Source organism: Carcharodon carcharias, chromosome 25 (genome assembly GCF_017639515.1).
Source record: "Carcharodon carcharias isolate sCarCar2 chromosome 25, sCarCar2.pri, whole genome shotgun sequence".
Taxonomy (NCBI): domain Eukaryota; kingdom Metazoa; phylum Chordata; class Chondrichthyes; order Lamniformes; family Lamnidae; genus Carcharodon; species Carcharodon carcharias.
In genome coordinates this window covers 46,707,590-46,720,340 of record NC_054491.1, presented here as the reverse complement: position 1 = coordinate 46,720,340, position 12,751 = coordinate 46,707,590, and the positions used below count along the sequence as shown (strand labels likewise).

Below are 12,751 nucleotides of genomic sequence, written 5' to 3'. Positions count from 1 at the left end.
CAAGAAGGAGCAAATTTATTAACCACTAATCCAGAGGGATAAAAATGATAAAAATGCAACCTCTGTTTCGCACACATCCACACAGTATCTGGAATAAGGGGAGTGAAAGCTCAATAAAAAAAGTCAAAAGAATATATGATTAAGCGTCCTTTGATTTTCCTCAAGGCATAAATTTTAAACATTGCAGCCAATTTGAATTAGCTGGGCTCGTGGACATAGTCAAATGCAGAACATGTTGCAATTATTACGAGGTCTTGGTTAACTGGTAGTTTCTGATAGTTGACTTCTTGAACTGGGTGACATACACATTTTCCAAAAAACAGAGGGAGGGAGAGTGCGCAGCTTTTCAGCCTGTTTCCTCTGTTGAAAACTTCCTTGACACTACCTGTGTCACTTGCAATCTCTCTGCAGTGACTGGCAGTCTGGCCTGTTATACTTCACCCATTGTGTATTTCCAAAGGGTTTTGGGTGGGTCTGTGTATGGCAGTCACTGTTTCAATGCCAGCACTTTGCATTTTGCTGTCTCTTCCTTGGACATGTTTTTGATGGATCTTTGAATTAACAGTCCCAAGGGTATCTTCGGCGGAGGTCTCCGCCGATGCTGCCAGACCTGCTGAGTTTTTCCAGGTAATTCTGTTTTTGTTTTGGATTTCCAGCATCCGCAGTTTTTTTTGTTTTTATCCAAGGGTATCTTGTTTGCTTTTTCCCCTTCACCTTGGAAGATGGCCTTTGCATTAAGTAGTTTGCCCCGGCTCATTTCAAATTTCAAAATTTTCAGTCAGTTGAAAGTCGAAAAGTCATATTTTCAAAAGCAAAGGGGCATAGCCCTGAAAGGAGAAAGGCACAAGGATATGGTTGTAATGAGGGGAATTGGGGGAGGAGGGAAAGCAAGAGGTGTACGCTTATGCCATATGCAGCTAGGAAATGAAAAGAGACTGTGGGATGAAGTGGGATGTGAGATGGATTCGATATGAGCAATTCTTTCAGCCTCACTACTGGTCTCTGCCTCAACCATGGTAGGTCCAACGACAGTGAGCACTCTCTCCTCTATCAGAGCAGGGGCATGCTGCCATGGCTGTCCCTTTGCCCTTCGAAACGTGGCAGTGAATCTGCTGAAAAGTGTTTAGATGTACTTGTCATGTAAGGCGGGGTGGGGGAATGAGGCTTGCGGCAGTCTCAAATGTGTAAGGGCAAGCAAAACTATGAAGATTAGGTATAAGCTATGATTGGTGAAGATTGTTGGAAAGGGAGAGATGGGAGTGTGGTGTGTTGAGTAGTGTGTGAGGCTAGTATTGTGACTGGTGATGCATTCACTAATTTGACCATGCATGAGGTCATTGAACTTCTACCAGGCAATAAAACATTACTCTCTCTCACCCAGGCCATTTCCCCCCTTCGGCCATCATCTTTGCTCACTAAGTCCAAGCAACACAGACCTGAAAATATAGGATAGAAAACTCACAACCATTTACTGCCAGATCTGGCTGGACCACATGAAGTACTATCAGGTTCTGCTCTCATCTGCTAAAAGTGCTCACTGTTCCAGGATCATCCCCAAATGCAAAGCTAACCCCTAGCTTTTCTCTACTGCAAACTGTCTTTTTAAACTCCTCTCTCGATTCCTCCAGCCTCACATCCAACAATCAGATTGAAATTATTTCATTAGTTGCCTCTGCCACATCCCTCCCTTGCATTAACTCACCAGACTAAATTTCTGCTAAAGTTTCCTTCTGTCCTAGCCCAGAGCTTGCACCTTTTTGTAGTTTTCTCCAGTCTTCCCTCATGCCCTTTCTGAGCTCATTTTGTCCATTAGTCCCATCCCCTGCTTGCTCAACCCTATTGCGACTGCAGTACTCATTCCTAACTGGTGTTGTTAATGGTTCTCTGTGCTCAGGTACTGGATCTCCTTTAAATCTGCCATCATCATCCCTCTCATCAAAAAGATATAACCTTTGGCCCCACCATCCTGGCAACTATCACCTGACCTCCAACCTCGTTCTGCTCCAAAGTCCAAGAACATGCTGTCTTCTTTCCCATCATTCCTGAAACTCTATGTGAATTACTCCACTCAGGTTTTCACCCCCGCCATACTACTGGAACAACAATAACCAGAGTCAAATGACATCCAATGTGACTGGAACAAAGGTAAAATACTCCCCCAAGTGCTTCTCAACCTACCTGCAGCCTTTGACATGGTTGACCACACCATCCTACTCTAATGCCTCACCACTTGCTTTCATTCACATAGCTCCATTTTTACGTAACTGTAGCCTAACAATCACTTGCAATGGCTTCACTTCCTGCTCCTGCAAAGTCACCTCTGCTGTTCCCCCAACAATCTATTCTTGTCCACTCCTATTTCTCATCTGCATGCTTCCTCTCACCAACATCATCTGAAAACGCAGCATCCACCTCACCACCTCTTCTGATTCCTCCACTGCTGCTAAACATCAGACTCTTTTCTGACAACCTGTACTGGATAAGCTGAAATCTTCTCCAATTAAACACTGGGAAGACTGAAGCCATTGTTTTTGGTTCCCACCATAAATTCCATTCCCCAGCTACCAACTCCATCCATATCCTTGTCAGCCGTCTGAGGCTGAACCAATTTGGTCGTAACCTTGAGTATATTTAACCGGAGATGAGCTTCTGACCACATAACCAAACCATCACTAAGAGTGTCTATTTCCTCCTCCATAACATTATTTGTTATCCGCTGCTGAAACCTTCAACTATGCCTTTGTTATCTCTGAACTTGACTATTCCAATGCACTCCTGGCTGGCCTGCCACATGAACTTCATAAATTTCATGTCATTCAAAAATCTGCTCCTGTGTCTTTACTCATACCAAGTTCCATTCACCCATCACCCGTGGTCACTGACTTGTATTGGCTCCATTAAGCAATATCTCCATTTTAAAATACACATCCTTGTTTTCAAGTCCCTCCAAGGTCTCTCCGCACCCTTTTTTCACTAACCTCCTCCAGTCTGGCACTCTTCAAAGGTCAGAAGCTCATCTCGGGGTCAAATATAATACCAAGGTTCCAAATAGACTGGCACTCTTCCAGTTCTGAAGAAGAGTCATATTGGACTCAAAGTTAACTCTGTTTTTCTCTGCAAAGGTGCTGCCAGACCTGCTGAGTTTTTCCAGCATTTTTTGTTTTCAAGTTAGATTTCCAGCATTCGCTGTACTTCGCTTTTGCTCTTCCGACACAGCTGTGTTCATATACTTCTGACCTCGAGCATTCCCATTTTTAATCATTCCATCATGTGGTTGTACCTTCAGCTGCCTCAGTCCTATGCTCTGGAATTCTTCCCTCACTCTCACCATCTCTTTACCTCCCTTTCTTCCTTTATGGCACTCTTTAAAACCCACCTTTTTAGCCAAGTTTTTGGTCCTCTGTATTCATATGATCTTCAGTGGCTTGTTGTCCAGTTATGCCACATAACGCTCCTGTGAGGTGCTTTGGGATATTTTATGTTAAAGGTGCTAAATAAATTTAACTTGTTGCATCCAGGTCCTCAGGGCTACATAGGGCATTGACCGGCAACAGTTACCTGCTTCCACCGCCTTCTCTGAGTTTGCCCGGAGGTCCTCCTGGCCCCCTGTGGATCCAAGACCTCTCTTGACTGGTGACTTCCTGAACCAAAGCCTCCAGTGCTGCATCAGAGAACTTTGGAGCCTCTTCTCTGCCATGTTGTGCCATTCCTGTGGTTTTCTCAGGTCAAAGTCACTTGAGCAATGAATTCCTGCACCTGCCCCAGCCACCTCTCTTTAAGATGTATAAGTTTGCTCTAAGTAGCACAGACTAATGTAAACTTATGCTTGGTTCTTACAATTTTGCAACCTCTTCTCAAATGAGCAGCCACTCAAGTGTTTGCTTAGTGTTGATTGCATGCAGTGATAGTGTAAACAAACAGTCTGTACAAAGTTTGCATGTTGCCCCTCATCGAAATGGACAGGGGTCAGTCACGCACATCATAATTCCAGCACCCAATTTCCATCCTAATACAATTACTTCCCTAACGTTTTTTTTTGAAGAGACGCATCCTTATTTTTCTAGCAGCAGAAACCTTTCTACTGTGACTACAAAACACACTAGTGAACAGAAATTAAAAGTGTCTTCGTGGGGCTTCAAGGTCTCTCAAAAATGATTTCAAAGGACTACCAATCACTACCACAGAGAAGGTGAAAAGCCTTTTCCTGCTCCTGATTTTGTTCTGCCTTGGGCCTGGACAGTGTTCTGTTCCTGAACGTAAAGCAGAATATTGGGTCCTTCTGGGATTTCCCCAAGGTAGGGGAATGGAGTGCTTGTTCATGGACAGATATAAACATTTAATTTTAATTTAAGGGAAAGGCGATGCAAGGGAACCTCCCACCTTATTTAATTCCTCCCAACAGCAGATGGCCATCCATTTGAAACAACACCTAAAGAAGTGCCTCATGCCCTATTCTGCTCAGGTCCACCAATTGTACCTTCAGAGGTCAGAGTTGGGGGCACTCTGAACAGCTGCAAGGTGGATTTGGAACCGTGCTCATTACTGTTGCTGCAAGCCAAATAAGCTGACTTCTCCAGGTTTTCCCTCCTCCCCAGAAGGGCCACGTCCTGCTCCTTTGACTGTATTAAATCCCTTTCTAGCTTCTTTGTTCACCAACATCCATTTGCTGCTAATGCCCTCATCCATGCTTTTATCTCCACTTTTGGGGAAGGGGGGGGAGGCAATAGTGGTAATGTCAGGAGACTAGTAATCCAGAGACCAAGACAAATGCTCTGGGCACAAGGGTTCAAATCCCACCATGGCAGCTGGTGGAATTTGAATTCAGTTAATAAATCTGGAATATAAAGCTAGTCTCAGTAAGGGTGACCATGAACTATCATCAACTGTTTTAAAAACCCATCTGGTTCACTAATGTTCTTTAGAGAAGGAAATCTACCGTCCTTACCTGGTTTGGCTCCAGGCCCACAATAATGTGGTTGACTCTTAACTGAACTGGTCTAGCAAGTCAATCAGTTCATTGCAATCAGGGATGGGTAATAAATTGCCAGTGACACCTGCATCCCATGAAAGAATTTTTAAAAAACACTCCAATGCTCTCCTGGCCTTGCACCATCCATAAACTTCTGCTTATCCAAAACTCTGCTGTTTCTACCCCATCCTGCAGCAAGTTCCACTCATCCAGCATTATGTCCTCGCTGACCAACATCTGAGATGCTGGACGATCGGAGCCAACTTAAAATTCACATCCTTATATTTAAGTCTCTTCATGGCTTCATCCCTCAGTAATCTCACCCAGCTGTACTGTATTCTTCTGTTGGGGCTATGTTTCACCTAACTAACGTTAGGGGCCTCCTAGCAAGGTTGAGGAAGGTTGTGGGGAAGGGAGGAGGGGCTTCTCTGTTACACTCCTTACTTACCCTGGACCAGAAGATGTTGATGACAATGATTAAATGAGCCACAAGTGTCAGAAACCGGGATGGTATCAGGCTGCTTGCTATTGGCATTGCCAATTCTGTTTCATCGGCTCACAAGTTCTACCTGTGAAAGGAAGATTTGGGGATGAGTGAGTTCCAGATTTCCACTACCACTGGTGTAAAATGTCACGTTCATGCAAAATGTCCTCACAATTCTTTAACCTTCTCTAGATGGGTTTCAGCCAAGACTTTGTACACAAGAGCATAACTTCCTCACTTTAGAGCTCTGTTCATTTTTTGATTACTGTGGCCTAGCTATTAATAATTTGCGTACAGGGATACCCAAATTCCTTTGTTCTTTGGCATTTAGAAAATACGCCAATTTTTCTTTTTCGCATCCAAAGTGGATCAGAAATACCTGCATAGAAAATTAATGTCAGAATGGCACAAGGCAAGGCCAAGAGACCAAGAGTTAGCAAGGAAGTCAGAACAGTCTGGGCCAATGAACATTGGAAACAGGAGCAGAAATAGGCTATTTGAGCCTGCTCTGCAATTCAATAAGATCATGGCTGATCTGTTTGTGTTTCGAATTCCACATTCCCATCTCCCCCCAGTAACCTTTGATTCCCTTGCCTAACAAGAATCTATCTACCTCTGGCTTAAAAATATTCAATGACCCCAATTCCATGCCTTCTGAGGCAGAGAGTTCCAAAGTCGCACAACCCTCAGAGAAAAAAATTCTCATCTTTGCCCCAAAAGGGAGACCCCTAATTTTAAAACAGTGCCCCATGGTTCTGGACTCACCCACAAGAGGAAACATCCTTTCCACATCCACCTTGTCAATACCGTTCAGGATCTTATATACGTCAATCAAATCACCCCTCACTCTTTTAAACTCCAGTGGAAACAAGCCCAGCCTGTCAAACCTTTCCTTATTAGGCAACACACTCATTCCAGGTATCAATCTAGTAAACCTCCTCTGAACTGCCTCCAACGCATTTACATCCTTCCATAAATTAGGAGACCAAAATTGCACATAGTATTCGAGATGCAGTCTCACCAACAACCTGTTTAACTGAAGCATAACATCCTTACTTCTATAGGTCTGGCAGCATCTGCGGAGAGGAACACAGTTAACTCTGTTCCTCTCTGCAGATGCTGCCAGACCTGCTGAGTTTTTCCAGGTATTTTTATTTTTATTTTGGATTTCCAGCATCTGCAGTTTTTTGCTTCTATCCTTACTTCTATGTTCAATTCCTCTTGTAATAAAGGATAGCATTCCATTAGCCTTCTTAATTACTCATTGTACCTGCATACTAACTTTTTGTGACTCATGTACCAGAACACCTAGATCCCTTTGCACTTCGGAATTCTGCAGCCTTTTTCCATTTAAGTAATACTCTGCTTTTTTATTCTTCCAGCCAAAGTGAACAACTTCACATTTTCCTACATTATACTCCATCTGCCAGATTTTTGCTCACTCAACCTATGTATATCCATCTGCAACCTCCTTATGTCCTCTTCACAACATACTTTCCTACCTATCTTTGTGTCACCTGCAAATTTAGCTACCATGCCTTCAATCCCTGATTGATAACATTCTATTAGCTTTCCGAATTGTGTGCTGTACTTAAATATCAGCCTTTTATGAATCATGCGCTGGGACACCGGTTGTCGGGGGTTTTTTTTACCAGGTGTCAGGGTTTTTATCTGGGATTGGGGGGTGTTTTAGCCTGGATTTGGGGGGGGATGTTTAACCTGGGATTCGGGGGGTTGTTTTACCCAGGATTCGGGGGGTTGTTTTACCTGGGACTTGGGGGGGGGGGGTGGTTTTACCCGGGATTGGGGGGGGGCGGTTTCCCGGGATTGGGGGGGAGTTTAACCCGGGATGGGGGGGGTTTAACCCGGGATTGGGGGGGGGGGAGTAAAACCCGGGATTGGGGGGGGGGAGTAAAACCCGGGATTGGGGGGGGGGGAGTTTAACCCGGGATTGCGGGGGGGGAGTTTAACCCGGGATTGGGGGGGGGGTGTTTACCTGGGATTGGGGGGGGGGGTGGTTTTAACCCGGGATTGGTGAGGGGGGGGGGTTTACCCCGGGATTGGGGGGGTTAGGGGTTGTGTTTACCTGGTATTGGGGTGGGGGTTTCCCGGGATTGGGGGGGGCGGGGTTACCGGGATGGGGGGGGGGTTTTCCGGGATGGGGCGGGGTTACCGGGATTGGGGGGGGGGGGGGTTTCCCGGGATTGGGGGGGGCGGGGTTACCGGGATTTGGCGGGGGGGTTTCCCGGGATTGGGGGGGGGGCGGGGTTACCGGGATTTGGGGGGGGGTTTCCCGGGATTGGGGGGGGGGGTTTCCTGGGATGGGGGGGGGGGTGGGGTTACCGGGATTTTGGGGGGGGGGGTTCCCGGGATTGGGGGGGGGTTTTTCCCGGGATTGGGGGGGCGGGGTTACCGGGATTGGGGGGGCGGGGTTACCGGGATTGGGGAGGAGGGTTTCCCGGGATTGGGGGGGTTTTTCCCGGGATTGGGGGGGGGGGTTCCCGGGATTGGGGGGGGGTTTTCCCGGGATTGGGGGGTTTTTCCCGGGATTGGGGGGGCGGGGTTACCGGGATTTGGCGGGGGGGGTTTCCCGGGATTGGGGGGTTTTTCCCGGGATTGGGGGGGCGGGGTTACCGGGATTTGGCGGGGGGGGGGGGGGGGGGGGGTTTCTCGCTGTTGTGGATTTTTTGTTGCTGGAATAAGATGGCGGCCGGTTACCCGGGAAACCGCGGGACACTCACTCCAAGCGGGAACGGATCCGCCTCGGTCACCGGGAAAAGGCCGAGACCCGACCCTCTGTCACCCACAGCGGTAAGTGTAAATCCCCGTCCCCACCTCTCTCTCCCTCTCTCACCTCCAGCCGCCACCCTGGGAACGGTCACCAGCAGCTGGAATCACTGCGCCTGCGCACTGTGTTCCCGCTGCCTGGATAGGGCGTATTCTACTCTGCGTTGCATTCTGGGTATGTAACATTGAAGGCTTCAACGTGGGATATGGGCACTTTTCTCTACTTCCCTATAGAATTCTGAGTTGTGAACAATGGATTAGCTTTCAGAGTGAGTAGAACAATACGGACTGATTAAAATAATCTTTTGTGTTCACGAAAAGGAGTGTTGTAAATTTCAACAGTAAAGGACCACTGGGGTGGAAAAGGAGTGATTGAGGCAAAAAGATCGAAATGTTCACTTTTTTTCTGTATTTTGAGATGAGTTTCTTTTAACTTTTGCAACATTATCTTCCAACTTTCAGCTGTTAAGATATGTGTGGTTCTTTACTGTGAATTCCTTTGAACGAGTAATCATAGATCAGGCACAGGTTTTACGATTCCCATAGAGTCCAATAACTTTAAGCAAGAGATTTGAATTCCCAGTTACCAACTGAAAGGATCTCATGATAAGATTCAAGGTTTAAGTCTTTTGCTGTAACAACCAAAGAACAACATTGACTAAACACTGAAGATGCTGGAAAAACTCAGCGTGTCTGGCAGAATCCGTGGAGAGAGAAACAGAGTTAATGTTTCAAGTCCATATGACTCTTCCAGATACAAACTACTCTGTGTAAAAAGATTTGTCCAAATGTCAATGTTGCTTCTTTCGATAACCACCATAAATCAATGTTCTTTCATTCTCAACCCCTCTGCCAAAGGGAATGTTTTCTCTCTAACTATTTTGTCTGAACCCATCATGATTTTGAATAGTTCTAACAAATTTCTTTTCAACATTGCCTTCGCTAAGGTGAACAAGCCCAGCTTCTTCAATCTATCAATATAACTGAAGTTCATGATTCCTTGAACCATTCTCATAAATCTTTCCTGCAGCCTCTCTAAAGCCTTCACATCATTCCTAAAGTGTGATGCCCAGATCTGAGAACTCCAGTTGAGGCTAAACTAGAGTCTTAAAAAGATTCATCATAGTTTCCGTGCTTTTGTACTCTGCCTAAATTTATGAAGCCCAGCATCACTTTACACCTTTTAATTCAATAGTGCTGTACATGAAGTACCTGTTGCAAATAGCCAATGTCCCAGGTAATGCCTCTCTGCTCTCAACTGTGGGAGAGGGGTAGTTTGCAAGTTGAAAAGAGGTTCACAAAGTTTTATTGTGAAAAGTAAGATTATTGGATTGGATTTTTGTAGAGTCCACGCTGACCTTTAAAAATTCTGGATGGGACCTGATTAATCACTTAATTATTAAGTAGAGGGTATCTACACCAGAATCAGGGGATTACTGTTCTTATAATTTAGCATTTATAGTAGAAATCTAGCCCTAGGGTACGTATAGTTAATAAGGAGTCAATAAGCAGTTATTAGATTTAAATTAATTTATTAAATAGTTCTAGAAATGGCAGTTGCTGGGGTGAAGTGCTTCACCTGTGGGATGTGGGAAATCTGTGACACTTTAAGTGTCCCAGACAATTACATCTGCAGGAAGTGTACCCAATTGCAGCTCCTCACAACCGCATGGATCGGTTGGAGCAGCAGTTGGATGCACTTAGGAGCATTCAGGTGGCGGAAAGCATCATTGACAGGAGTTTTGGAGATGTGGTTGCACCCAAGGTACAGATAAATAGATGGGTGACTGCTAGAAGGGGCAGGCAGTCAGTGCAGTAATCCCTGGCTGTCCCTCTCTCTAACAGGTATACCATTTTGGATACTGTTGGGGGGGATGGATGGCCTATCAGGGGAAAACAACAGCAGTAGCCTGAGCAGTGGCACCGCGGCTGGCTCTGTTGTTCAGCGGTGGGGTGGGGTCAAAGCACAGAAGAGCAATTGTCATAGGGGACTCTATAGTCAGGGGCTCAGATAGGCGCTTCTGTGGTCGTGAAAGAGACACAAGGATGGTATGTTGCCTCCCTGGTGCCAGGGTCCAGGATGTCTCTGATTGGGTACTGGACATTCTGAAGGGGGAGGGAGAACAGCCAGAGGTCGTGGTACACATTTGGTACTAACGACATAGGGCAGGAAGAGTGATGAGGTCCTGCAGCAGGAGTTCAGGGAGTGAGGCAGAAAGTTAAAAAACAGGACCTCTAGGATAGCAATCTCAGGATTACTCCCTGTGCCACATGCCAGTGAGGCTAGAAATAGGAAGATAGTGCAGCTGAACATGTGGCTGAACAGATGGTGTAGCAGGGAGGGTTTCTGATATCTAGGTCAGTGGGATCTCTTCCGGGGCAGGTGGGACCTGTACAAGAAGGACAGGTTGCATCTAAACTGGAGGGGCACCAATATCCTGGCTGCGAGGTTTGCTAGTGTCACTCGGGAGGGTTTAAACTAGTATGTCAGGGGGGTGGGAACCAGAGCAATAGGTCAGCAGGTGAAATAAATGACTGCGAACCAGTGAATATGGCCAGTAGGACTAAGAGGAAGGGCAGGCAGGGAGAAATTACTGAACACAGTGGGACTGGGGGTCTGAAATGCATTTGTTTCAATGCGAGAAGTATAACAGGCAAGGCAGATGAGCTTAGAGCTTGGATTAGTACTTGGGACTATGATGTTATTGCTGATACAGAGACTTGGTTGAAGGATGGACAGGATTGGCAAATAAACATTCCAGGATTTAGATGTTTCAGGCAGGATAGAGAGGGATGTAGAAGAGGTGGGGGAGTTACATTGCTGGTTAAGGGGAATATCACAGCTGTACGACAGGAGGACACCTTGGAGGGCTCATGCAGCGAGGCAATATGGGTAGAGCTCTGGAATAGGAAGGGTGCAGTCACAATGTTGGGGGTTTACTATAGGCCTCCCAATTGCCGGCGGGAGATTGAGGAACAGTTATGTAGGCAGATTTTGGAAAGATGTAAAAGCAATAGGGTTGTTGTGGTGGGTGATTTTAACTTTCCCTATATTGACTGGGAATCACTTAGTGTTAGGGGTTTGGATGGTGCAGAATTTGTAAGGTGCATCCAGGAGGGCTTCCTGAAACAATATGTAAATAGTCCAACTAGGGAAGGGGCAATACTGGACCTGGTATTAGGGAATGAACCCGGCCAGGTTGTCAAAGTTTCCGTAGGGGAGCATTTCGGGAAAAGTGATCATAATTCAGTAAGTTTAAGGTACTGGTGGATAAGGATAACAGGAGTCCTCAGGTTAAGGTGCTTAATTGGGGAAAGGCTAATTATAACAATATTAGGCAGGAACTGAGGAATCTAGACTGGAGGCGGATGTTTGAGGGCAAATCAACAACTGACATGTGGGGGGGCTTTCAAACGTTAGTTGATAAGAATTCAGGACCGGCATGTTCCTGCTAGGATGAAGGATAAGCATGGCAAGTTTCAGGAACCTTGGATAACGAAGGATATTGTGAGATTAGTCAAAAAGAAAAGGGAAGCATTCGTAAGGGCTAGAAGGCTGGGAACAGATGAAGCCCATGGAGAATATAAAGAAAGTAGGGAGAAACTTAAGCAAGGAGTCAGGAGGGCTAAAAGAGGTAATGAAAAGTCACTGGCAACCAGGATTAAGGAAAATCCCAAGGCCTTTTATACATATGTAAAAAGCAAGAGGGTAGCCAGGGAAAAGTTAGGCCCACTCAGGGACAGAGGTGGGAATCTGTGTGTGGAGCCAGAAGAAATGGGAGAGATACTAAATGAATACTTCTCATCAGTATTCACCAAAGAGAAGGACTTAGTGGTCGATTTGTCTAGGGAAGAGTGTGTAGATAGCCTGGATCATGTTGAGATCAAAAAAGAGGAGGTGTTAGGTGTCTTGAAGAATATTAAGGTGGATAAGTCCCAGGGCCAGATGGGATCTACCCCAGAGTACTTAGGGAGGCAAGGGAGGAGATTGCTGGGACCTTGACAGAAATCTTTATATCCTCACTGGCTACGGGTGAGGTCCCAGAGGACTGGAGAATGGCCAATGTTGTTCCATTGTTTAAGAAGGGAAGCAGGGATAATCCAGGAAATTACAGGCCAGTGAGCCATACGTCTGTGGTAGGGAATTTATTGGAGAAGATTCTCCTTGACAGGATTTACTACCATTTGGAAGCAAATGGGCGTATTAGTGAGAGGCAGCATGATTTTGTGAAGGGGAGGTCGTGTCTCACTAACTTGATCAAGTTTTTTGAGGAAGTGACAAAGATAATTGACGATGGAAGGGCAGTGGATGTTATATACATGGATTTCAGTAAGGCCTTTGACAAGGTCCCTCATGGCAGACTGGTACAGAAGGTAAAGTCACACGGGTTCAGAGGTGAGCTGGCAAGATGGATACAGAATTGGCTTGGTCATAGAAGACAGAGGGTAGCAGTGGAAGGGTGCTTTTCTGAATGGAGAGCTGTGACTAGTGGTGTTCCGCAGGGATCAGT

At 46.0% G+C, this 12,751-nt stretch overlaps 1 protein-coding gene across 4 annotated transcripts in view; it reads right to left on the bottom strand.

Moving 5' to 3' along the window:
* Positions 1-8,373, bottom strand: part of tmem107l (transmembrane protein 107 like) — a 68,665-nt gene extending 60,292 nt beyond the window's left edge. For 2 of the 4 annotated variants that reach the window (XM_041174069.1, XM_041174068.1), the window contains exons 1-2: positions 8,195-8,337; positions 5,418-5,538 (exon numbers count right to left, since the gene is read on the bottom strand). In XM_041174069.1, coding sequence (XP_041030003.1) covers positions 5,418-5,504 — 87 coding nt within the window. In that variant the 5' untranslated portion in view covers positions 5,505-5,538; positions 8,195-8,337. Of the gene's footprint in view, positions 1-5,417; positions 5,539-8,194 lie in introns of all 4 variants that reach the window. The other 2 variants (XM_041174070.1, XM_041174071.1) reach the window with 2 other exon arrangements.
* Positions 8,374-12,751: the final 4,378 nt, after the last annotated feature.